Source organism: Rhinolophus sinicus, linkage group LG11 (genome assembly GCF_036562045.2).
Source record: "Rhinolophus sinicus isolate RSC01 linkage group LG11, ASM3656204v1, whole genome shotgun sequence".
NCBI classification, from domain to species: Eukaryota; Metazoa; Chordata; class Mammalia; order Chiroptera; family Rhinolophidae; genus Rhinolophus; species Rhinolophus sinicus.
The window spans coordinates 52,361,539-52,388,263 of record NC_133760.1 but is presented as its reverse complement, the minus strand read 5'-3'; the positions used below and the strand labels follow the sequence as shown (position 1 = coordinate 52,388,263).

Below are 26,725 nucleotides of genomic sequence, written 5' to 3'. Positions count from 1 at the left end.
GTTTGGTTACAGTTTTCGGAGGTTGGGAGCCAGCAAGAATCCTCCAAAACTTTCTTGAATAATTTATGTCCATAGTTGGTTTTGCCAAAAGGAAGCTCAGCTCTGAGGACAAAAGCAGCCCTTTAGCCACAAATGTCCAGACCTTTCACTTCTCAGCCAGCACTGCCCTGCGTCCCTCCGGCTTTGCCAGGGCTCCATGCTGTTTTCATTTGAAAATCAAGTTCTAAGTATGTCCCCTGGAAAAATAACATGGTAGGAACACCAGCCGTGCATGGTTGGCGAGAATGGGATGTGCCGATGCATTTATAGTGCACAGCACATTTTTAAAATTATTATTGAGGGCCTGAGTCCTGGTCCCAGGCCCTTTCCGGGACATCAAGCTGCCTGCCACCGAGCAGTGCCACCCCTTTGACCAACCAGGGCGCTTCGGAGAGAGTGAGGGGTGAACCCAACCCGGGCACAGACCCTGGGAGCCAGTGGTAAGATTTATGCTCCTTAATCCCTCCCGAAGGTGGAAGATGCACGTTGTGTTCAATGAGCTCTGAGGCACGAAAGGTCATTGCTAATTTGCAGGCAAAAGCTTTATACAGACAACGTCCAGCACTTCTGCGCGGCGGTTGGCATCCGCCATGGGCTCAGGAAGCAGAGCAGGCGTTGTCGAGCTGCCTCTGAAGTCCCCGGGGCCTCCCGGGTCCGCACGCCGTTTCTAAAGTGCTTTCTTGCGGAGCACCATGTTTGCTCGTCTTCCTCTGGGTCACAGCTTCGGTCCCAGAGCACAAAGTCAAAGCCACAGGAAGGCACAGAGGCACAGTCATGGCTGCCCTCCACCCACCCCTGGCAGACGTACCGTAGTTGCCATAAGTTGTGAGGACTTGGAAAAGGAATACCCTCAAAGCACTAATTCTACGTGAGCAGTAAAATGGCGTTCTGCTGGATACGGAACTTCGGACGGAAAAATCTGGATATCTGAAGGAAGTCACCAACCATGGCTTTGTCCTGAAAGGGACAGCTAACTTTCGTATACAACTGCGCACCTTGAAAAGATCCCTTCTCATAGATCTTGTTCTGTGACAGCCCTTTCCAGTTTATGTCAGGGGTCCCAGATTGGGAGGGGGAGGCTGGAGAGCCTTTGAAAGACCTAAGAGAAGAAATATCCCCAGACTAGGAAGGGAAGCAAAGTTGGCATGTCCACCTGAATGGGGGCCTGTGTGCTGCTTCTGCACAGAACCCAAGGAGAGAGACGAGACCCCAAGGGGAAGCCTGGATGGTGCCCTCGCTAAGGCTGCGTCCTGGGCCCTTGGGCCTCCATCTCTCTAAAGAGTTCTGTGTCCCAAGCCAGCTTCTAGTTAAGTGGCAGGTCTACCACACCTGCAGGCATGATGCCACATGAAATAATGTCCTGTAATCCAGATGATCCGAAGGTCCCTCCCCTCTGCTTTGTCACCACATAAACCCACAGCCTTGGTGTGGACCTGGAAGGATGTTCCAGTGATGACAAGACTGAGTGGCCTGTCGTCCTGCCAGACAGAACATGAAATTCCAATTCTATTTGCCTTCAAGAAAGCAAGGAAACGTGACATTTCTTGCACACTTGAATGTGTAGATTACACACAGAACAAAGAAAGGACAGAATGAAGGTGCAAATGGTCGTGCCGTGTGTTTATGTGAAGTTTGAGGGAATGGAGAGTCACCAGACTTAAGTGGCCCCTGGAGTCAGGTTAGCTAGTGTGAGTCCTGAGATGGTTTTCACACTAGAAGCTATTAATATTCTGAAGCTAAATTCTTCACTACCTAAAATTCAGCCCTTATACATACAAGTGATAGTTATTTGATGAATGCTGACCCTGAAAGTCAAATGGTAAATTCCTTCTGATTACCCATAATGCAGGGGAGACCATAAAGATTGTTAACCATGACGTCCCCGGCTCCCTGCCACCAACCCAGCCCCCAAAACGGCTGTCACTTCTTATTCCCCTAAATCAAAACCCTAGTTTTGCTGCAAGGCTTAGTGTCAGGCTCACTTATGCTGGGGATCGCTAACTTGCTCTGGAAAGCTGGCCTCGTTTTATGGCACTTTCATCTTTTTAAAGTATAAAAAGTGCATCTGCGAGTTGCTCATTTTCTGTGTAACCTCCCAGACGTGGTATTTCATGTTACTTGGTGATCACTTTGGGAATATTCACTTTATACCATTTTTAAAAAGCAAGTAGGAAGTGAAGACACACTTCTTCATGTATGTAAAAATCATATGTCGTTCGTGTTACTTTTGATACAATTTAAACCAAAATGACATTACAAGCCTTGGTTTGCCGACAGTGTCATAAAAACTTAGACTCTCACAAGTGGATTCTGATTTCAAACATAGAAAAATCCTTTTTATATAGAAATGTAAGAAAGTGCACTTTTAAATATGGCCTATTAACAGAATGTTTGAGTTAATGTCAATATTTATTAAACTTTAACAGCTGTTCCTTTTAGCCCAAATTCTGAGGCCCATGTCCTATTTCTTTAGAGATGACAAAACTACAAATGAGTTGGAAAACATATGATAAGTTTGACAGAATCTAATTTTTTAAAAGCTTTGCATGATGAAGAAGTGTCCGAAACCTACATTTTCTTCATCAGATTTTTCAGTGATTTCAAGTTTTCCTGATGCTAAGATCCTCCATGGTCTCTTGCCAGGGTTACGAATCCATCATGCCTACCTTTCAAAAATCATATGCATTCAAATTCACTTTTTTTTTTATCAGCCATCAATTAAATATGCGTCAGCTTTCCCTGGTCCTTGGCCCACAGTTCTCACTTATAAAACTCTTTGAGAGACGTCACTGGAAGCCCTGCCAGTTCACAGTCCTTGGCTTGGAAGCCTGTCATTAGCCATCCCCATCTCAATAGCCATCTGTGTTGCTTAACTTGCGACTTCTCTTAAGTGGAAAGTTGAAGAGCTTGCTGGATACTCACTTGCTGTTTCCATATCGACGCGATCAATGCTCTACATACAGACCTGATGCATTTAGGTCCTCAAATAAAGGGACACACCCGTTGGAAACTGCTTGCGAGAGCTTCTAAATTCCAGTAAAGCTTTTAAGCTCAGAGGATGATGACCATTTCTTTATCTTGGTTTTCCATTCAAAGAAAATAATGTGTTGTCTTGCAGATAAGAAGGGAACGTTACTGTCCAGACAGTGGGGACGTGGCGTAATTTGAGAGGCACTAAAACGTCTCCCCACCCCACCCCAGCCCTACAAACCTCTTTGCACTGGCTGGCTCTGGTGCCGGAAATCCGCCAGTGTTTTGCTGGTTTCAAGTGCGACATCACTTTCTTGAATGTGCGTGGCTTAAATAGCAATAACCTATCATCAATGGCCTTAAATAGAACTCCTGAGGTCTCTGTCCTCTCCATTCAGTGGAGGAAATTCAAGAAAACCTTGACTTTTCCTTTACACCAATGGCAGAAAATGTATATCTTATTTTACGAACATATTCAGTATATAAGCTGCTACGATAATAGTATTAAGCACTCATTTAGATCCCTTGCGTCTCTCCATGTACTTAAATTGTCCTTTTGCCGTTTTAAAAACGTTGGAGGTGTAGAGAAGTCAGGGACCTGTGTATCCGAATGCTCTCTGGGCTCAGCCACGGGCTGTCAGTCTGGGCCGTTGACGTGCAATCCTGCCTGGGTTCAGCTGACCTCCCTTCAAAAACTGCAAAGTCCAGTCACACATCGAAACCTTTACAGACTCACTTGGGATGAAGTATTGATTGCGTCAGGAGAAGACAAAGTAAGGAAATAACTGTAGGAGTGGCAACAGCCAGCATGGGCCAGACTGTACTCCAGTAACGAGCAACTCCGAGAGCTCCGAGCCTGGAAGAAGACAGACTTGTTTCTCACTCAGGCCACGTGTCCAGCGCTGGTCTACAACCGGCCCTGCTCTGCACGTCCTCCCCCCACCACCAAGTCCCACGGAGAGCTTGGAGCATTTACAGTGGCCATTTGGGAGGCTGATGCTGAAGTGTCACCTTGCTTCCTCCCAGAACTGTCACCTGGTTCCTTCCAACCACAAAGGACCAGAAATGATCACGTAATATGTGCCCAGAGCTGGTGAGCCAAAAGTATACTCGGCGACCAGCATGACTTCCACGCAATGGACAGATGCGTGGTTTTCCCTGGAAAGACAAGCCTCTTTCTGGTTATGAGGTCCTCGGTGCTCAGTCCTCTCTGCCCGGAGTCTGGCTGCCTCCCTTCCCTTTTTCTGTCTGTGCCTCACAGCCCCTCCCGTGGACTCAAAGACGGCGTTCTTCCTGATGACCGCTCTGCAGGACGAGAGACGAAACTGCCGAAAGGCTAACGCACCAGTTGTTGAAATCGCTTCCCAAGCACAGACTCGCAGTAGTTGTGTTAGTGCTTTGCCATCTGACCGCTTGAATCACCAAGCACCTCGGTCTCCTGGGCTTTACCGCTTTTCTATTTCTCCTCCCTTCCTTGCCCCTCTGGGTTTAGTTGCACTGATTTTTCTCAAGCTCTTTGGTTTATTCCTTTCACCCCTGCCTCTAAACCACCTTTTGAGTGCATGATTTTCAGGATACTGAAATATCCTATAACAAGAAAATCCCCCAAGATGTGCGCTCGCTGCTGGCGTGTGACAACCAGCCGTTCTCCCAGTGCTAGAGGCCCTTCCAGTGCATTACGATGAGAACAGACGGCGTGTGGGCGAGTGGGAGGGATGGTTCAGATGAGGCTTGTCTTGTAAAAGGTGTCTGGGTGGGAGCTAGCGAAACGTGTCCAGTCCTCCTGCTAATTTCTGTGCAGGTGGAGTCACTTCCCCGGTCGGTGACGGGACACCTGAGTGCCACACAGACAGCCCCGGTTGCGTTGATCTGTGCATTGCTGTATTTCTTCCCCCCTCCACAGTCACTGAGAACTGGGAGGCTCCCCGCACCGTGCTGGGCATTGGGTCGGGTACCAAGAAGGTGGCCGCCCGTCTCCACCCTGGAGAAGCTCCGGGTCTCCCTGGCGAGTTGGTGTGCCCGTGGGGACAATAGAAGATAACTAAATCACGGCCACCTGGACTGCAAGTGTCACAAGCACAGAGTTTGTGCCTGTCTGGCTCACACTTCTGCACCCAGAATCTGCCATGGGGTCTGGTATAGAGTCAGTGAGTGTGGTCGACGGTGGGTCTTTCTCTCTGCAAACGGCTTTCTCTGCTAGGAGAGATCTATGAACGCAACTGCAGGTTGACTCCTCTGTTTCCTCAACCTGCTTACCACCACTCAGAACACCTGCCTATTTCAGCATAATACTAAGTGGACTGGCCGGATCGCTATTTCTCTAAGTAATCAGCCTTTACCCTTTACGGAGAATCGTGGAGAGAAGGCCCAGCCTCCACTGCTGCAGACACGCACCTGCCCATGGTTAGAACCCAAAACCAGCAGCAAGGACCAGCTGAGCCCTGCAGGGACCCTCAGGACTAGGCAGGCTGGTGGTGTTGGGCTGAGACGAATGTGTGTGTCTGTCTTTCTCAGGCAGATGCGATCCTTGCTCTAGCCCATGTGAAGTAACAAGAGGGGGACGGGGTTTAGGAAACAGCCCCAGTTTTTGCCCAGGAGGCTGGCGTGGGGGCATTTGCAGACACTCGGGTCCCCCATCTGCCTGCAGCAGCTCGCAGCGGGGCATCTGGGCTGCCCTCTGATCCCCAGAGGCTGGAGAATGTCAAGTGCAGCTATTGGTCGCTGTGTGCCGAGCGGCAGACTCTGTGGTCATTGGCAGGCTGCCTTAAAAGCCGGGGCACGTCTCTGGTTGCAAGAACCCCGGGCGTCGGGCGTCCACCATCTCAGACCAGCTGTGGGAACCCGCTGACGTCCTGGCAGCTGCTGCAAAGGGTCCCCTTCTGCCCTGAGACCAGCAGGCATGAGCGTTTCCAGGCTGCCCAGGGTGAACAGATTAAAACAATGTTGGAGGGTGAGTAAAAGGAGACAAATCAACGTATGGGAGAAACAAGAAAGTTTAATTTTGGGGGGTGGGGGGAAACAACAGAAAGCTAACCTGCTATTGGAGGCGTGCAGTTCTTGCGTTACCTTCCAAAACTCCCGTGGGGAGAGTCAACCGTGCGTTTTGGATGTCTTGCCAAAGGTTTAGCATTTAATTTTAACTAAGCGGCAGCAGGTTCGATCAGCAGCCGGTTCAGCTTTGGATGTTTGCTCAGAGGCAAATTTGTTTTTCTAGAAAAGGCACTTTAGCCTCCGAGCCACAGGGCGATGCCTGACCCCGTTCCCTGCCGGCCCTGCCTCACCCGGCCTGTTCTGATCTCAGCCTCTGGGAACTCTGTTGCAGGTGATGGCTAACGGACAGAATCCTGCAAGGAAGCCTGTATGTGTTTTCTTTCAGGCTGCGTAGGCTATCAGATGTCTTGTGTGACTAGAAAGAGAATGCTAAGAAAAATCTCAAGCTTTGTGTGACACTAGTGTGGCATTAGCATTGCTAAGGCGACTGTAATCACCAGCCATTCAAAGGTGTGATACACACGGTGGACTGTTACCATCAACTTCCGGAAGTTCAGCCTCTCCCCCCAGAATGACAAAACACCTGTGGAAATCAGTGCTTATTTTCAGTTGTCAGAATCAGGATTCAGGGCGATAAGCAAAGGATTCTTTTCTGAGTCGTTGCATGGGCTTCTGGGAGATGGCTGTTCGTGCCGTGTGTCAGGAACAGTCAACTCCCTTGAGAGTTTAGGACCTCAGAAGGCAGGAATGGTCCTAACGTGGATTTTCAATGACCCCCATAATGCATAGTACAGAGCTGGAATGAAATCCTGCATACATTTCCATTTTGCTTTCATGTTAGTTGATACCATGATTGTGTGTGTGTGTGTGTGTGTGTGTGTGTGTGTGTTAGTGTGCTACTCCTTAGAAATCACTTCACTAGAGGAGTAAATAACAAGCAGTTAGTGTGTCTAATGCATTTTTGACTCTCGGTGAACTGTTTTCTTTCTGTGTGATGCTCTAAGCCATTTAAGAGGGCCTGGGGTAATGGATGTGCTCTGTCAATTACCTAGTGAGTCATCATATCTCTTTATTTGGACTTGCAATGCCCAGTTAATATGAGTTTGCCGGTAATTTTGAAATTACTTCTTTAGCAATGATCTACATTTGACTGGGTAGAACCAAAACAGTTTTTTCCCAAACTGAAGCATGTGTATAGTATGTAAATGAAGCATAGTAAAAACATATAAATGAGGAAGGTGTGCAGAAGACGCGCCCTAGTCCAGCTTTGGGCTGGGAGGCCGACCTCCACCTGTGTCATTTCTAGGATCGGACTCTCGGGCTTGGCCAAATCGCTGAATAGCCTGCACACCCTGTCTATAAAGTGAGTGATTCCTCCCAACTCTGAGATGTCATCTGCTCTGAATTCACCATCTCTGTCTACATTGTGTCTGGAGAAGTCTGACTACCTTTGTTGAGTGTCACGGTTTCCTGCTGGTCGGGGGCTCTGAGGATGTCTCATTGAAATCAAACTCAGATCTGGCTTCCCAACTCTGCCATCAGGTATCAGGGATCAAAGTCACGTGTAGAGATGTTGATGACCACTAGGATAATTTGTATTTTCTCTGTCCCAGAGTAAGCTTTACTGTAACCATGAACATCTCCAGTGGTCTGAAAAGTGATTGCATGCAACACCCCAAAGTTTCAGGTGAACCCCTCCATATGCTGTGTCTGGAAGGGAGACCCCAGGGCCATGTAGCATCCACTGAGAGGGTGTTGTCCCAGGTGCCTAATGCTTGCAGGCTCCAAACTCACAGCACCCACACTGGCCCCGGTGGAGGCCTCAGCTCCATAGAAAAGACACTGGGTTTCACTAGCCAACAGCACGGTCCAGATAGGAGAGCACATTCTAAATAAGCTGGAGCATTCCTTAATTATTTACGGATGCGGAGTGTAAATGGGTGATGTAATTACTGTGTCCTCTCAATTCTGAATTATTCATTCCCTTTGTCATGGTGGTTTGATGCTAATTCCAGACTATTGTTAATAAAATTTTTAAAAATCAGAGATAGAGCAGAAAACAGTTTCAAAGACAGGATCTAAAAGCCTCTTAGTGCAGGAGTGGCAATGTAGCATCCATTCAAACGGCCAAAGTGGAAACCAACTGTTCGGCTTCCTGCAGTCTGTCTGCCTGGTTTCCTGAGCCCGTGCCCTCTCGGAGTCCTGGGCTGGATGGAGCGCCCGGTGCTGTCCGTAGATGCAGCGGAAATTCTTGCTTGTGTTGAGAACGCTGGAAGGAAGCACATGCACGCAGTCCGCAGCCAGGGTTCCTTTCAAGACGTGGGTGTGGAGTTTCAAGTCTGGACTGTGAGCCCTGCCATGAAATAAAGCTTGGACCCCACCGACGTGTGCTCATTAACAAACAATGGCAGTCTTCCCCTGATTTGAGTAGCTTCCATATACTTATATATATATATTCTTAGTAGTAGCAAGTGGACACAAGAAAGGTGTTGTTTAAACAAACCCGTGACTGGTATGCCTGACATTGTCAGAAACAGAAGACCTTTGGAGTCGCTGCTTTAGATGACGTGGTTATTTCGACTGCATGCAAATGACAGTTGCCAAATGACATTTGATGTCACTAGGAAATCTGTAAATCCCGTTCTAGGGTACCGTGTGAAACCGTTTGACTCTACAGAGGTCTGACAACAGACATCTATGTACCAAAGAGCTGGTCCATCTTTAGCAGTGGACGCAAAATAGGTTTCCCCCCCCTGTGGACTTTCTATTGTTGATTACAATGATGACACAACCCACACCTGAACATTTAAGAACAGCCACAATCATGAAAGGCTGTGTGATTCAATAGAGCAGGGAACAGCATGCAAGAAGTCCCATCTTTTCATTATTTTGCCGAAAGCGGACCGTTTACCTCTCTAAGCCTTGGTTTTCTCACCTATGAAATTAGGACGGAAGGTGTGATCCATCAATGTGATTGTGTTTGGGCAGCATATGAAGATCTCCCAGGAAGCTTTCTTTAAGTGTTCCTTCCCACGCCAGTTAAGTCAGAGTCACAGTGGGTGGGGCCCATGACGCCAATCTATGTTTTTAAAGCTGCACATTTCACTCTAATGGGCAGCCTGAACCGAGAACAATTAGACCATCTGAAGGTCCCTTCCAACCCAGCGTTCTATAGACTAAGAGTCTAATGGTTAGTTCTCAAGGTAAAAGCACCGCACCGTTTATTTTGTGGTGGTTCTTCCTCCTCTTCTGGGCTCTCCAAGGGTTGATGACGTGAAAGTGGTCGAGCACAGGATACTAAGGACTTACCCCTAAAGTGGCTTCTCCAGCTAAAGGCTTTGCGTATCTTTAGTGTGGACAAAGCATCCAGTGGCCACCTGAATTTTTAACTCCCTAATGGGGTATTTTTGGTCCTAAAAACAATGAACTCTTGTTTCAAAGGTCAAAATGATACTCTCCCTCAAATATGAACTTGTCTGGGTTGGCACTGAAGCCTAATCAGGTGTTAGGTGCACCACGATGACGAAGACACTTCTTGCTTTAATTGATTTGCGACCTAGTGGAGGTGAGAAAAAAATGGTGGCCGTGCAGTGTGGGGTATCGGATGTTGCTTGGCTATGCAACTGTCCCGTCTCAAACACTTTTCTTATGCATTCTGACCTAGAAGAGAGACCCGCATCCCCATTACTTGCCCATGGAAAGCTAGCTGAGTTGCACAGGTGAGCGTTTCACTATGCTGTCCGCATTTCTGTGAGACACAAAGATGGCCAATAAGCACGTGGACTCCTAGACCTCGACCTCCAGGTATTCTGATAGTACAAGGGTGTAGACCGATGCTCAACAAACATATGTATGCATTTAAATATGCAGACCGACGTTTATGCATTTCAGTGAAAGAAGAAGAAACACTGGGATATTTCATAAGTAATGACACCTGTGGGAAAACCAGTGTAAAACCTTGGCTCACTTTTGAGTCCCAGGCAGTTCCCTTATCGCGATACTGAGTCTCCCTGTCCTGGGTTGGCCTCCGTGTCTAAGCCACAGTCCAGATTTCTCCAGATCTCAGGGACAAATGATGGTCTGGGCACCTGGGTTCTGGTTCCAGCTTTGTCTCTCAGGGGTTGGGTGAAACAGGACAGGTGACTTCCTCTCTGTGGACCTTTGTCTCTTGTCTGTGATATGATGAGTATGGACCAGACTTCTGGGGGTGTCTCCTCTTGATATCGTCTGATTCTACCTGAATCATTTTCTTTCTGCTGTTATGAAGCAGGGACATCTACTCTAAAACTGTTAATCCAAAGAGGAAATCAGCCAGGCTAGCAATTCCTTCCCACCCACAAGGGACCAACTGTGTAGAAAAGGCATTTGTACATCAGACACGTCAGCATTTGATGGCGTTAGGACTGGTGGGTTTCAGTCCCTCTGAACCCACATTTCCTCCTGTGTGAGATGAAGATGGTCATGCTTCTGCCTAGTGTTTGGGGATGAAGATCAAAGCTGCTCAGGTCACTGAAGCACCTGTGAAGTTACTAGCACATAGTGGGTGCTCCAGGAGAGGCATCCAGGATCCGTGCTCACCACTGAGGGGGTCTTAGCCGATGTTTGCTCCTGCAACTCGAGTATCTACTTAGTGACTCTGTGAGGTCCTGGGGGTGCAGTGGTGCTTTTGGAAAAAGGAAACCACTACGTCTTAACCTCCCAAGATACTAGAGTAAATGATGTCATTGCATAGATTTATATCAACCAGTTCCCCTCTCGCCGTCCTCCTGGGCGTGTCTGGGTCGGAACCACTGAGGCTGCCTTTGTGTTGGAATCTGTCTTTGCAGTCTGGCGTGTGTGTGTGTGTGTGTGTGTGTGTGTGTGTGTGTGTATCTTTCTGCACAAACCAAACCACAGAGAATAACAAAGAAACAAAATATAAAGTATTCAAACAATTTTACTTCTCAATGCCTGTGTGACTCCGATGACCCAGGGCAGTTTGCAGCCAAGCATCCTACTGTCACATAGAAACCAGTCACGCCTCTTTATGTGGCCTTCAGTTCTGTCCCTTTGGAGACCATTCGCAGTGTCTTTTTAACCAACACTCAAAAATTATTAATTTGGCTCTTTATTCATGAACATTAAAAGCTGGAAGTTAATAAATATTTTATGATCCTAAAGCTGAAATGCATATCTGATTGATATTGAGGGTTGAACAACTGAGGGCAGGAAAAAGGTCTCCTCTTTCCAGAATTTGCAAAATCGATGTAAAGTGGGCTTGTGCTAACCTGCCAAGTGCATAACTAACATGGGCTGGGCAGGCGATCTCTGACGGAATGGCACTGCCTGGAAATGTTGGCGTTGTCAGCTCTTCCTTCTCAAAAGGTGATGGGATTCTGGGCTAGATGTAGTTTTGAAAATCCAAAGTCAGTCGTGGAATAAAAAGCCTTTCTTTCTTGTATCCACTGCTGGTGTAAAAAAGGCTTAAGTACACATTTAGTTCGTGCTGTGTAATTTTTTTTCTGCAAATATGTTGAGGGACTCAGCTACAGTGTTGGTTTTCTTTAAAGATTTTTTTCCTACCCCTAGTGAGCCAGAACATAGTCTTTGGGTTTGCTATCGATTAAACAGATGGAGGGAACCAGGATAAATAGGGCCTCTCTTTTCCTAAGGTCTAAAAAGCACATGAATTCACCTTGTGTGCTGGCAAAAGCTGTTACTCCTTAAAGAAAGAAAAGAGCATCAAATAGATTTTTCATGGGGTGGGCTTTCAAAGAACCAGTCCTAGCCAACAAAATCTTTAAGAAGGTTGCATTGCCTGTGCTCATGGAGGGAATATATGAGACATAAATTCTCAGTTGTGTTTGATAGCTAATAACCAAAGAACAACTGACGATGGTGGTGGAGAAGCCCAGTGGTCAGATTTATGGACTGGGAATCTGCTGGTGTTTGAGGAATCTACGCGATTGAAGTGTGTGCTTTGATTGTTGGTGCCATTTTCTGCCAATGTTGCCTGGGCCAGGTCACTGATTGAAGGGATGAGTTGTGTGAAGTATACTTGTAAGGTTTTTTAAAACATTGCAGTGTAACTGTGGTTCCTGGCGTGTTAACAAAGAAAAGACTGATAATTATCCTTGACAATGAACATGCAGAGAACCCTCTTTGGTAGGCAGATGGCCTTACTAAGGTAACTTGAGTGGTTCTTTTTTAAAGATTTTTATTAAAATATAGCTAACATACAATATTATATGAATTTCAGAGGTCCACCATAGTCAGTCATCATTTATATACCTAAAGAAGTCCAGCAACCATCGGACACCGTACCACACCACCATATTTTTAACTTGGGTGGTTTCCTGAATCACCCAATCTCAGTTGACTTATCTGTAAAATAGTGACAAGATTTTGTGAGAAGTAAGTAAGATCCCAAATGTAATGTGCAAGCAGAGGGTCTGTCACTGCTCAACAAATGCTTTTCTCACTTTCTGTGGGAACTAGTCCAGTTTTTAGCTATAGCGTGTAGGCTAAGGGTTGTGTGCTGAGTAAATATCCATTGGATGGATGGATGGATGATGGATGGATGGATGGATGGATGGATGGATGGATGGATGGATGGATGGATGGATGGATGGATGGATGGATGGATGATGGATGGATGGATGATGGATGGATGATGGATGGATGGATGATGGATGGATGGATGGATGGATGGATGGATGATGGATGGATGGATGGATGGATGATGGATGGATGATGGATGAAGTTAGCTCGAATCAAATTTATGTCAACATTAAAATTTATGATAGGATGTGAATCACTTAGGAATTCACCCCATCCATTTTCAGTTTGTATGTATTTCTGCCCCGTTGCTGGTGTTCACCTCACCATGTTACCTGAGGACAACAGAAAAGGTTCCTTTCCTCTGTTGTGTTTTTCTTGCTTGGCCCTCGTTAGGAAATGAACATTACTAGGTAGTTTGGCTACTAGCCATCGTGTGTATACATACAGACATTGTGAATGCGTTGTTTGTTATTCACCTTTGAATTTAAGACAGCCCTTTGATAGAGGAAGTAGAATTTTGCTCTGCAATTTATCCATTAGGAAAGGAAGGCAGGGGAAAAACTAACATTTGACCTAAGCCTTTTAGGGGACAGATGGTGTGGGTTTCCTAAAGCTTGAGTATCTTCCTCCTGCTTTCAGCTGCAGGAATGCTGACAGGGAGGTAGAGATGACTTTAAAAGAGGCTTTTAGACCGTGATGCCTTGTCTTTGCAGAGATTTGAAAGGATCAAGTCTCCGGCTGAGTAGGCAGTTATCACTGAACTTCCATTTGTTTCCTCGGTGGTAGAACTTGTTGGTAGCAGCAGCTGTTCCTCACTAACACTCTCATTTCCTATTTGATGAGCCCACCTACAAGTCACAAACTCCTCCCATCTCTAAACTCCCCCAAATTTGATCCCTGCCAAAGCTAAGACCTAGTTGCTGGTGAATCTAGCAGACACGTCAGCCCCTTGACTGTTCCCAGGTACCAGGTGTTGTACGGCCAGCACAGCAGGCAGCGTGGGAGAGAGGATAAGTCAGGTGCTGTGAGCTTGCTGCCTGGCACCCGAGTTTAGCATCAGAAAGCGCAGCACAGTGTGCAAAGTGCCAGGTGGAGATGGGTCAGGTGTTCTGGCAAAACCCCAACGGGCAACTCACTTCGCCTGGAAGGCAGGGCGCTTGGAGGAAGACCACAGAACGGACATTTCAGGTAGACACTTAAAGTAAGTACAAATATCCCCAGATGGGCCAAATGGGTTCCAAGCGGAGAAAACAGTGTGAGTCAACGCGTTGAACATAAAATGTTATAGAAACGAACGCAAACAAGAACGTTCCCAACCAGCTAGTGAGGTGGGTGTGGGAGGTGGGAAGCTGGAGTGAGGGGGTGACTGACACGACAGAGCAGGATGTGAACACATCTGTGTGTCAATGAGTGTGAAGACGGCAGAGCAATTGAGCTGAGCGAGGCCCAGGAATTATTTCAGTGAACTTAGAAATTAACGCCCTTTGTGTTTGGGGTGTTCAGTGCATAATTCATGGAGATAATGCCTCCTAGACATACGTGTATTAAGGGGGGCAAAACCAGAGGCTCTGAGGCAGTTTTTACCTTCTGTTGCCATGGAGCAGCTAACCAACTATGCATGTGGGTGCAGGAGTCCTTCTTCGAGGCTATTTACATGCAAATTTCAATACCAGATGGAAAGTGTTGGAATGATTTTGCTATAAATAAAACGCACATTATACTTTTAGATCCTCTGCAGGCTCTGCTTTTGCGCGTTACCTGTGTGTGTGGCCACGTGCTGGAGATCTCGGGGGTAGTGGAAAGAACAGGCGAGAACAACTTTCATATGTGTAATAACTAGATCCCTCTATCACATAATGTTTCCTGTATCTTTTCCGTTTGATGTCACGGTCTCCTCTACCTTTTATGAAGAAGCAAGACTTGGATAGTTGTTGGAGCCACACTTGGGTCAAATTCAAATAAAGGAGCGAGCTTTTGATGGAAGCCTTGAACGGCAAGTACCATTTTAATAGAGAATTTGGTGGAGGCGCTGTGAGGAAGCAGGGTGAGTGAGGGGCGCAGGCAAGAAGACAGAACCCCGGATGGTATGGCTGACCCAGCGGCTATGGTACATGTTGGCGAGAGTGGTCAACAAGTGTGAGATGCTGGGTTGAGACCTGAGTGTGGGAAATCTTAAAACCCTTTATTCTTTTCATAGAGGGTCTTCCTTTACCCCCAGGGAGGAAGGAGAAATCCTCATGGCCTCGGGATAATTAGGGCCTGTGAAGGAAGGTTTTGCACTGAGACTACTGTCCACGTGGAGCTGACTTCTGCACGTCAGAGGAAGCATGGGTTGAAACTCATTGGTTTGCATACAGATATCCAATTGTTCCAACACCACTGCTTGAAAAGCTAACCTTTCTCCATGAAACATGCACTAGTCCTCGTAACTAAAACTCATCTCCCTCCCCAAACAGCCCCGTACGTTCCCACCTACATGACTCTTTGCCTAGAAATCCCCTGAGAGTCAAGTAGAATCGCTCTTCTCTTTCATCTCCCAGTTCCCCCGTTTGGGGGCCCGTTTGAGTCTCAGCCCCTCTGTGAGGTCTCCCTTCTGAACTCACAGCTTCCACTGTCCCTCCCACCATAACCCAGCACTGGCGTTGTGACCGAGCTTGGCGGCCCGACCTGCTTGTGTGGACTTCTGTAACGCCTGGCAGAAGCTAACGTGGTGCGAGCCCGTAGTCACACATGGGTGTGATGATGGCGGAGAACTTGGGGGTGGGTAAGAGTTTGTTGGTGGTGAAGCAGGTGTAGGGAAGGCTGTACCTGTGGAGAGCGATTGTATATTTGGAGAAATAAGTGAATCCACAGAGAATGAGGCTCCCTTCTGGGCAGGAGCGTTCATGCCTTTGCACGCGTGTGGCCCTCTGTCCCCTCGGACACTGTCTCTCCCAGCCCAGCGCAGTCTTGAATACCACACATAGGGACAATGAACACCTGAAGAAAAGCCTTCCATCCTTCCCACAGATGCTCAGGTGAGGTCCTTCCCTCAGGATCCGTCTTCACCCATGGACGTTCCTGATCTCTGCCTTCGCAAGCAAGAGGGAGCTCCGCGGGAGGGAAAAGGGAAGCATCCCCTGAGAGCCACCTCCTCTTGTCCCCTTTCTGCTCTGACGCATAACAAAGGGCGGCGGGAGGCGGTGCCTGCTGACCCAGTTCCATCAGCTTTATCCACGGGCGATGAGGGACTGTAATGCAGCCCTTCTGACATATCAATATTCCACGCCAAGATAGCCATTTGTTCTGAGGAAGAATCAATAACGCTCAATTAATGTGGACTGTCTCACCCAGCAGGTAATTTGGACTGTCATTGCTTTGCACTTCATATCCCAACCATCTGAGCCTAATAACATGCACCCAGTGGGTCACACCTGCAGGATGGAGGTCAGAACACCAGCAGCACCAGCTCCCAGACTAGAACTTCCCAGCAGCAGGGGCCGCCCACTCGTGGCCCCTCTGCCCATGAGCAGGAGAAACAGGACTCACGTGCTTTGATGACACCGCTGGCTTCTGCGAAGGCAGCAGAGCCCTTTGGGGGTCACGGAGGGAATCAGCTGTACACGCTAGAACCTGTGACCACCAGAAGCATGGAGCCCCTGAAAGGGGGTCATGTTTGTGGGGGCAGATTGCAGGGTCACTCTTTTGGGGCTGCTGCCTTTTCTTTGTCTGTAGACAGGGTTGTTTTCTTGCTTAGTGTCATCTTGTGCCTGTTCTCTCTCGTTCGTGCAGAGGCTGGGGGAATGGACACATAGGTCCACCATGTAATGGTCACTTCTTACATTTTAAAATTACTCCAAACAGTCTAAGCTTACACAACTCCGGTTATATAGCAAAGACAACCCTCCATCCAAGTGGTCACAGGTCTTAACTAGAGCATATGTCATTATCAAAGGTCATACGATCGCGTGTATTAGGGTTCTCCAGAGGACCAGAACCCATAGTGAGTGTGTGTGTGTGAGTGTGTGTCTGTGTGTGTGTGTGTGTCTGTGTGTGTCTGTGTGTGTATGTGTGTGTCTGTGTGTGTCTGTGTGTGTGTCTGTGTGTGTGTGAGTGTGTGCATGTGTGTAAGGCATATAGTGTAAGGACTTGGCTCACACATTCATGGAGGCTGACAAGCCCCAGGGTGTGTAGCTGAGTTGGCAGGCTGAGGACCCAGGATGTACCGATGTTTGAGTCAAGTCCAAAGGCCAGAAAAGATCAATGTCTCAGCAAAACGCATCAAGCAGGAGCAGTTTCCTCTTACTTATAGGACGGGCAGCGCTTTTTGTGCTATTCGGGCCTTCAACTGATTAGACAAGGCCCGCCGACATGAGGAACAGCAATCTGTGTTGCTCACTTTTCTGATCCAAATGTTAATCTCATCCGGAAACACCCAGAATAATGTGTGACCAAGTGTCTGGCGACCCCGTGGTCCATCAAGTTGACACATAGAATAAGCCATCACAGTGCACCTGGACGTCAGAGGATTCTTAATGCCTCTCTCCTCTGTTTTGGATCTTGACCTTCGGCCTCTAAGCTCAGGAATGCGTCTTGGCATTAGATGAGGGCCCGATGAAGATGGACTTGCTGGGGCCTAGTGTTTGTTTTATTTTGCTGTCCTTCAGAAGCCACAGCCCCTTCCCGGACTTTCTCTGATAAAGCCCCTGCTGAACACTCCTTCACTTGCTATTGGTCATCATGACGGTCCTTGTCACATCCCCTCCTCACGTAGGCCACTGGTTGACAAGGACGTTTTGTAGGATGTGTCCAAGTGGGCGGGTGCAGGTGTGTGGCTGGGACCCCAGCTGTGGGGTGTGTCTAACGGGGGTGCAGGTGTGTGGCTGGGACCCCAGCTGTGGGGTGTGTCTAACGGGGTGCAGGTGTGTGGCTGGGACCCCGGCTGTGGGGTGTGTCTAACGGGGGTGCAGGTGTGTGGCTGGGACCCCAGCTGTGGGGTGTGTCTAACGGGGGTGCAGGTGTGTGGCTGGGACCCCGGCTGTGGGGTGTGTCTAACGGGGGGCAGGTGTGTGGCTGGGACCCCAGCTGGGTTCACAGAAGTTGCTGGTGCTGCTGCCTCCTGAGTTGAGACCACTTCTCCCCACTTCCCCTTCCGTGTCCTCCCCCAAGTTTTGAGTCCTCGGCAGTTTCCAATGTTCAGGAGCATTCAGAGAGGCCGTGCTGGTTACTTGTAGCCTTTCATCCCCTGCACTGTGTTGGGATCGGTGTGGATTTATTACCTGTGTCTGTGTCCCACCTCGCGTTACCTCTCGTCCTCTCCCAGCAGGCACTGTTTGTAACATGGAAATGCATAGCTATGTCATTTCATTGGTTTTTTCCCCTGTACATCATCTCGCTAGATTCCCGCTGTGCACTACTAACCAGGCAGGATTCCCGCTGTGCACTACTAACCAGGCAGGATTCCCGCTGTGCACTACTAACCAGGCAGGATTCCCGCTGTGCACTACTAACTAGGCAGGATTCACTTTTTTAAATTTTTTTTTTTTCTGATGAACAATTGATTTGGACAAAGCCAGTCAGTAGCCAAGTTAGGATTACACGTTTTATTCCTTTATTTACTCAACATTTATTTATGAAGAATTTGCATATGAGCCTAGCACTGTGTTAGCGACAGAGAATTGAGCATTTTTTTGGAGAAACTGCTGAGCGCCCGAGGCCCTTCTGTGCTGTGGACACGCTGGGCTTACCGGGGGGCTCCGTGAAGCCGCAGGGGCTTTTCAGAGCACTGGCCCCTCACACGTCCCACCCCAGACATCTGATGGGTCACGCTAGGGTGCGGCCTGGGCCTGGGGGTTTTCTAAGGTCCCCAGGGGCTCTGATGTGCACCCAAGGATGAGAAGCGCTGGGGCGGAGGTTGGAAGATGCCGGGTCTTTCTTTAATAAGAGCTTGAGCTGCTGGTACATATGCTGACTGTGGTGTCAAGAACGACCGAGGCCGTCTGGGCGTTTGCATCTCAGGAAATTTTAGAAACAGGCTGGACCTGCTGATTTCTGTCTCATGTGAGAACTCTTAAGGGAAACTCAGTATCTCTCCTGAATTAGGTGGCGACCATCATATATTTCTTTTCTCCTGAGTTTTCTTTGGAAGAAAAGTGACAGATGAAAGGAAAACCAACACAGCACTGTGTTTTTTTTAATGCTTGGAAAGCGCAAGGTTGCAAAATACGGAATACTTGGAACATTAGTCCTGCCTCGACACCCGCTGTGAAGCTCTGTATTAATCGAACAAGTACGTCCAAGGAGGCCCAAGACCCTAATTTCCTTGATAGAAATCATTTGCAGCATTCGCAGCAATCTTCCTAGATCTGGCTGCCTTTTCTTACCCCCCCCCCCATTTTGTGACCTTCCCTTTCCCCAACAAAGGACACCCCTTGTAACTATCGAAGGAAGCCCAGCGTATGACCCAGCAGCCCTAGCTCCCTCCTCTGACGTGGTCAAATTTCATCAGCTGCAGGAGAAAGAAAAACATGAGTTATAGCTGCGGGTGGTGGGGAGAGGATTTCCCTTTTAAAAGTGGTTGTTTCCAGATACTCCTAGTCTGTTGAATGCTGGTATAGGCTCACACCTACCCCAAAACGTGACCACAGTTAGGGCCTCATCCACATTTAGATTCTGAAAACCTTTCAGATCCTGTTCTGGGACCGTCATATAAACAGGGAGGCATTGGGACAGGGGGTCACAGTAGCGGAACTGAGGCTGGCCCCATGTAACAGCCATGACGCGTGTCTGTCCTCTCTAGACTCCGTATAAGACATGGCTAGAAACGGGTCAATACCTAACGGTGACTCCAGAATGTTTTTAGTAAATCCATGTGTCGCATTTCGATTGAAAAGCAAAAGTATCACCTTCAGAAGTGGGACTGCAGACAATACAGAAGAGCCTTTAAAATAAGACAAAGCTAAGCTCATGTCCAGTGTCATCACCTAACTCCGGGATCTTAATCCAGTTGCTTCAACTTCCTGGTCCTATTTTTGTTTAAATAGTTTTCAAATTCTTACATCAGAGTTGCTGGTGAGATTATACGGCCGCCCGTATCGCACACCTGGGAAATATCGGTTTTCTGCAGTGGTACCTATTTCTTCACCACAGTTACTGTTGCCTGAAAGTGGAATCCAGCACCAGTTCTCTTGGAGTGAGTTTAGGAGTTAAAGCGAGTGAATGGTTTGAAGGAGCTGGAAAGCCCGAGCTGTGCGTACCTTCCTCACAGCTTCCCTGAGTGGGTGCCGTGCTCCCGACCCCCGAGCGTGCTGCAAGTGGGAGGCTGACGAGGTGTCCTGCTCTCAAAGTGCTCGCACGCCTCTGAGGCCCGCACGACCACAAACGGATTTGTGGAAACAGATGCCAGAGGAGAAGTAAAGACAAAGTGATGTGATACTGTGTTGTGTACTTGAAAGTTGCTGCGAGTAAATCCTAAACGTTCTACACGTACGCACACACACACACACACACGCACACACACACACGTGCACCCTGCAATTTCCTGTTTTCCTGCTGTGCACACAGGGCAGGATTTTGACATTGGCAGTGGGTCATAATGATTGGGGATGAGGATATTGAGCTGAGGTCAACCTGGGTTCAAGTTCTGATTTTACCCTTTAGTAGCTGAGAAGCTTGACTACGTTACTTAAATTGAGACTGTTTTCCTTTCTCTTCAAAATGGGAATACTGATAATAACAAACATATTCACAGCAAAGTTATGGAGCGTATTAAATGTGGAAACGAGGTAAAGATAGCTGAAGGCGGTCCGTGGACTCTGCAGTTAGGGCTGGAGCGTGTGACGGCAGGGATACAGGTAGATGGTGGGAAGTGGAAATAATGATCGGAACAACCTCGGCCGCCAACCCCATCACTGAAGGAAGAGTGTCCTGGACGTACCCTGGGCAGGGCCACTGCCCAAAGGTGGCACGGTGTGGCCTGGCCATCACAGGTCATCTTTGGCTTCCTGAGCCCTGGTCGGAAGCTCCTCAGTGCAGGTGTCACATCAGTGGCCCTGCCCCCTGGGGATTTGCGAAGACCACAGCAGGATGAGGCATAACCAGGGCGGACAGACGCAGCCAACTGAGTAGTGAACAATCCACTTAGAAGCAGGCACCGCTGTGAGTGCCGGCAGCGGGAGACCTGGAGGGAGCCGTTGGAGCAGACGCCACGGCCGGGGGACGGTGGGATGCCCTCTGCCCTCTGCCCTGGGGGGCCCGGGGCAGTGGGCGCAGCCCCTGCTTTGCAGACAGGCAGGCCTGCCTTTGATCAAGCTGCTGTGACCCCGTCAAGTCACCTCAGTGTGCTCTGCGGTCGTTTCTTATGTTGTAAGAAAAGAGAGGTCGTGCAGGCTACTCCCGTGTGTCTCATGGAAGGGACATGGCCCATGGACAGGGCCAGTGAAACAAAGGTGCTTCATAAACAGTTGCTCTGACTGTGCGTCAACTGATGACAGAGGAGCTGTCAGCACGTTCCAGGGACGTGGTCCCTGCCCTCAGGGAGCCTGGATCCCCGAAAATGAGCCCCAGCAGGGTGTGTGCGTCACCTAAGGACCCAACCTCTTCTTTAACTGCGCTGCTCTGGTCCCCTGTGTCCCTTTACCTGTGTGATGGCCACTCAGGGCCCTGCCACCTGGGTCCTGTTTGGCACCCAGAGCAGCGATGATGTAACCAGTATCCAGCGAGGACAGGCTCAGGCGTCATTGCGTCCCAGAATCCAACCCGTGGTAAAATGTCCCCTGGGAAGTTGGGTGGGGATTCTTTCAATGGGCCGGATACATGTTAGCCAGGAGCTAAACGGCTCCTACAGCACACGTGTCCCCCCGATGGGACGCGTAGGAAGGGTTCTGGAAGGTTCCATCCTGTTTCTCCCCCAAGATCCTGGCTTACTTGTCCAGCCTCTAACAGAACAGGGAGCATTTCAGCCTCGCCCGGAGTGACACTGAGAAGGATTGATTCTTCAGTGACCTACGGGCGCTTTCAATGTACGGAGCGTTAATTATCATCATTGGCCTCCCGTTTCCTGATGTGAACAAATGACAAACTGATGAGTCTTATTGCGAAGACGCTGCTCAGCTGTGCAAACTCTGATTCCCGCGGGCGGACGGAAACCACATGGTACTTGTCACACTTGTGGCAGGTCATCATCTAGGTTAAGTGAGGAAAAACGTGTGTCTTCTCTGTGACGTGATTTCTTTGGTAGGAGAGCTCAGATTTTGTCTGGAAGCAGCAGTCACCCAGGGTTTGAGTTTTACTTCTTACTTCTGCTCCCAACTGGCTCAGTGACCGTGTGTGTGTGTGTGTGTGTGTGTGTGTGTGTGTCTGTCTGTCTGTCTGTCTGTCTGTTTATACCGTATGTGTATATACAGAGGGTGCCAAAAATATATATGTGCACATTTTAAGAAGGGAGTGTTAATTGTAGTACTCAATATACACCACTAACAAAAGATGAATACAAGTCACGTTTAACTTCTGCAATTACAAGAGGTGCTCAAAGTGGTTCCCATCAGCGTCCAGACACTTCTGATGACGGCGAACTACTGCTTGAGCAGAGATAATAGCTCTTAAAATGTGTAGATGTTGTTCTGGCGCCCCCAGGATTCATTCCCTAGAATTCTTAATAGCTAGACATAGATACGGATATAGATGTATAAACCATTATTTCATCACAAGCTGACTATGTCTGAGTAACTCCTTTCTGTGCTGAATTCCATTTTCTCTGTCAGGGCATTAGATTAGGCCTCAGGTCATGTGCCTGTTCCAATGTTTATATGTTAATGAGCACACTTTCCCAGTGCCGCCTGGATTCAGTACTCGTCACGGGTAGTGTTTTCTCCGTGTGTTTACTCTTCCTTACCCTGTAAGGACCATCTCAGTGTGGTTGTGTTCTTTCCTTTAACTGAGCTTTTCATTTGAGATGATTGTAGATTTGTCTACACCTGTACGAACGAACACGACAGATGCCCCCAGTGGCACCATCTTGCAAAACTGTAGCACGGTGTCACCACCCAGGTAGGGAGGTTGACGCGGTCAAGCTCCAGGCCATGTCCACCCCACAGTCACTCATGTTGCCCTTTTGTAGCCACAGCCACACTCCCCCCTGGTCCCCCACCCCTGGCACCCACAGATTTGCTCTCCATGGCTGTAATTTTTTAATTTCAAGAGCATTATGTACACAGCACCATGGTGTAGGTGACCTTTGGGCTTGGCTTCCCACCCGGCATATTTCCCTGCAACTCGTTCATAGGCAGTCACGTGGTTTCATCTCGAAAGAATCATGTGTCTCCAAAATTCTAGAGTCAGGATTTGAGGACATCACAGCTGTGGGAAGCCCCTCGTTGGGGTGACAGAGTCCCACACAGTCTTCCTTCACGGAGAGGTGTCTCATAGCTGAGGACGAACCTCTAATTTTGCCCAAACTGGGATAGAACAAGAGGCATAAACATGCCCTGTTATGGGGATGCCCATAGAGGATTGCTGGCCACCCCAGCCTTCGTGGTCACCAGAGTGACCATGGCCCCTGTTTTCCAGCATGTAGGAACTTCCTCTGGGGTCTCAAAGGATTGGGGATGTACTAAATGACACTAAATCGGCCACTTTTAAATGCTTTATTTTATGTTACATGGATTTCGCCTGAAGAAATTATTCTTTCCATGTAGATGATGTCACGTTAAAGGTGATACACCCCATGTTGTCTCAGACACGGGGTGTGGACAGAGCTGGTTGAGTGCATCCTGGCAAAGCGGAGGGGAGACACTGCGTGAGGAAGGAGAAGGGGCCCAGAGATGCGCGTCTGCTCAGCCCACAGACGTGGCATTTGCTTAGAAAATCAAAGAGGGGAGCTGTGTGTGTTCAGGCTGGAAGAATTTTCTGCAGGAAATAACGAGATGAAAATGTGACATATGTTGCTGGGAAAGCAGCAGGGACACACCCACGTGGCACACATGTCAGAGTTCCCAGTGACAATCAGCCACGCTGAAACCCAGCACCTGACAGCAGGAGGTCGGTTTCCTACGGAACCTGCGGACCCTGCTCACTGACCCCCTGACGTGCTGGGTGTCGGCTGTGAAGCCAGTTGTTTCCAGGTAGGAAGGGAGTTGCGGTGTTTGGAGGATGTGTGTTTTACTTCGAGGGTTTATGTAGCATATTAACAATTTGCATGATTTTGAAAAGAAAAGAAAAAGCAATATATAACATGAACACCCGATACATCTGTGTTGTATGTAACGGCAGTGCTGGCCCTCCACACCAGTCCCCTGCTTGGCTCTCCGCAGCCTCTCCCAGGGAAACTGGACTGGTGTGTGGAAAAGGGCATTTTCTGCTAAGGCTGCGTGGCTGCGTTTATTCTCCCCAGGGTGGAACCCCAAGCGTCGGGCCCCAGGGACCTGGAATTTGCAGGTCATCCGGTGTGACTGGAGCAAAGCACCTTCACTCAGGCCACAAGCTTGTTTTCTCAGCAAACCTACAGCCGTGTACAGGGAAAGAGCCAGTATAGACCTCCCCCTCCGTACTCCCACTTTATCAATGAAGAAACACAACCCACACAATCTCTTTTTCAATAGGAATTTTGAAGCAATAATACGTTTTCAAAAGTAGCCTCCATTAATTTTAAGAACCTGTGCATTCTGATTTTCACATGGAATCAAATTCTTCTAATTACAGATTGTTTTTATCCCCCCCCCCCCCCCGTGGTATGACACAGGAACCAGGCATTGCTTAATAGTTCCTCTTTATTTAAAAAAAGAAAAGTAAATCATTGACCTCCATAAGTGGGTACGAGCCCATCTCTACAAGCGTCTGATGTCTGTCCGTTACTTAGAGAAACAAGAAGCCCTTACCTACGTGTGGCCTCAGAATATCAAAAACTTTTACTACTGGAACTCCTCACGGGACTTAGGGGAGTCCAGGAATAGAGGCAAAAACAAAACAAAACAAAACAATCCCAGAACCTTATTCTTAGGCGAAAGTTGTCTAGCAAAATCGAAGCATTTCCTAGGACAGAATCAGAGTTGAACGCCGCTCTTCCCAGCTGCCAGTGGCACATTGCAGACTTACTTCTCTCCAGTATTTGAGGGGCCGTGGAAAAACAAAGATACCCAGGGCTCAGCAATATCCAGATAGCCTGGCTGACTCATGCCATCTGGAACGTGCAACGGGCCATTTGTCACTCCTCTTGTCATACTCCACTCGGCCCAACATGATAAATATTAAGCAAGTGCTATGTACTTACATAATTTGCAGAATTGATCGGCTGACTTAAAAGCTTCGTTCCCCAACAAAAGAAAATGGAGTGCTTTGTGCAAAGGTTAAATGGACAGTTTAATTGGCGCTTGTGCATTAGAAACCTATTGTAAAACAATCACAGTGTGAGGGGATGCTTCAGACCAGGGAAATACGTTTTCGGCTATTGAAAAAAGAAATCAAGTCCTAGAATTGAAGTGAAAAAATGGGACAGCCTCAGTCTGGATAACTGTTTTACCAGAATGTAATTTTGTGCCTCCTACACTTTACCTCTTAACTAACTCAGAATTTAGAACATATTAGATTTGCAGATTTCAAAAATCATTTCCTTGCCTAAATAATTTATCCCAAATCTGTCAAATTTTTAAATTTCAAAACACACACACACACACACACACTATCTTGCTCATGTGTGTTTACCATTTAAGTTAAAGGAAGTGAATATCTGGAGAAGTCTTATGAAAGTAATTCGGACTGAGTAAGAGCATTTATTAATGGTGATTTCCCAAAAATATTTAAGAGAATGCCTCTGAAGGTCATCTTTGAGGTCACCCTTGAGGAAGAACAGGAACTCTAGGCGCTGCAAGCGGTCGGTACTGTCCAGTTTTAACCTGAGACCGTCTTAGGAGCTAGATAGTCAGACCCTCATTTTGCAGACCCTCGGGCCCAGTGCCTCACAGCCAGGGCCTTGTGGAGCTGGGATCTCAACCAGGTCACTGCCCAAGGGTTCGAATCCACGTACACTGTGGCTGGGTCCTCCCAGCTGTCAGGCAGGCCAAGCGCTGGTGGGAATGGTCCCCTGAGGCCATCCCAGGAAACAGTGCAGCTAAGAGTCTGTAACACAGGGCGATGTGAGCACAGGCTGGGTGGGGGCTCTTTGGAACACGAAGGAAAGAGACAGAGAGAAGACACCACCTTTCCGGCGACCAGGCTCCATTCCAGCCCAGGCAGCTCTCGGCCTTCTCACACATCGCACCAGAGGGGAACACACTGGAAGATGGCCTGGAGGGTCGTCAGTGTCCTCCTGGTCCTGCAGCTAAAGTGGGTCTCAGCATCAGTTCTGAGCAGACGTGAGCCCCCAAGGACAGGTGCTGGAGACCCTCAAAGCTTTGCCGGCACTGCCACGAGTGAGGAACAAAGTCACTATTTATTTGAAATGGTGACACAGCCCCAGAAGCTATCAGCACACTCCACACATTTCAAATATGTGTTTAGGTTCCAAATGACAGGGATTTCAAGACCAACGGCTGTCTGGAAATCCCAGCAACCCAATTTATCCCCCAAAGCATGAAGCCAGCATCCACATTACCTCAGACTGTTTGAAATGGAGATTTGGGGAGTTCTCTTGATGTAGCGCCTCCAGAAAAAAGACTTTAGATGCTTGATGCTTTTCAGGACCTTCAAGGGCTTCTCTGGGGAGTGTTAACAAGCCCTGGCTCGTCCCAGGGGCTCCTCAAAGGTATTAGCTGATGTGCAGAGCAGAGTGTAGGCTTTGGAGTCAGACACACCCAGGTACAGATATCAACCTGTCCCCCTTGGACTGACATTGTCAGCAAATTAAACTTTCTAAGTCTCTGTTTGCTATCTGAACTGGGGTTGAAATGCGTAGCTTGTCTCGTTGTAAGCCTCCCATGAGCTCTTTCTTGGTGTACAGAAGCAGGTGAATAATGTCAGCTCATCAGTGGCCTTTCCATTGGATGGGGGACCAGGAGGCTTGGTCATGTCCAGTACACCTGGAGAAAGGAGAGAGGCTAGGAAGCTCGGGGATGTTTGGAATGGTCCCACAGGTTAAAGGAAACACAGGATACTAATACCCTCATTTCTTTCTCCAAAACCAATTGAGGTCTCTTGTTCGCAGTCAAGGTCTTGTCTTGGCCCAGTGGCTGGAGGGAAATGCCTTTCCTTGCTTTGCCTTCCAGCTTTGCTTCTC

At 48.3% G+C, this 26,725-nt stretch overlaps 1 protein-coding gene across 5 annotated transcripts in view; it reads left to right on the top strand.

Moving 5' to 3' along the window:
- Positions 1 to 26,725, top strand: part of DPP6 (dipeptidyl peptidase like 6) — a 571,444-nt gene that overhangs the window by 216,307 nt on the left and 328,412 nt on the right. The window contains exon 1 of one of the 5 annotated variants that reach the window (XM_019742503.2): positions 5,894 to 5,959. The exons of the other annotated variants lie outside the window; for them this stretch is intronic. Within the exon in view, the coding sequence (XP_019598062.1) occupies positions 5,909 to 5,959 (51 nt within the window). The 5' untranslated portion in view covers positions 5,894 to 5,908. Of the gene's footprint in view, positions 1 to 5,893; positions 5,960 to 26,725 lie in introns of those variants that run through there. 5 annotated transcript variants of the gene reach the window in all.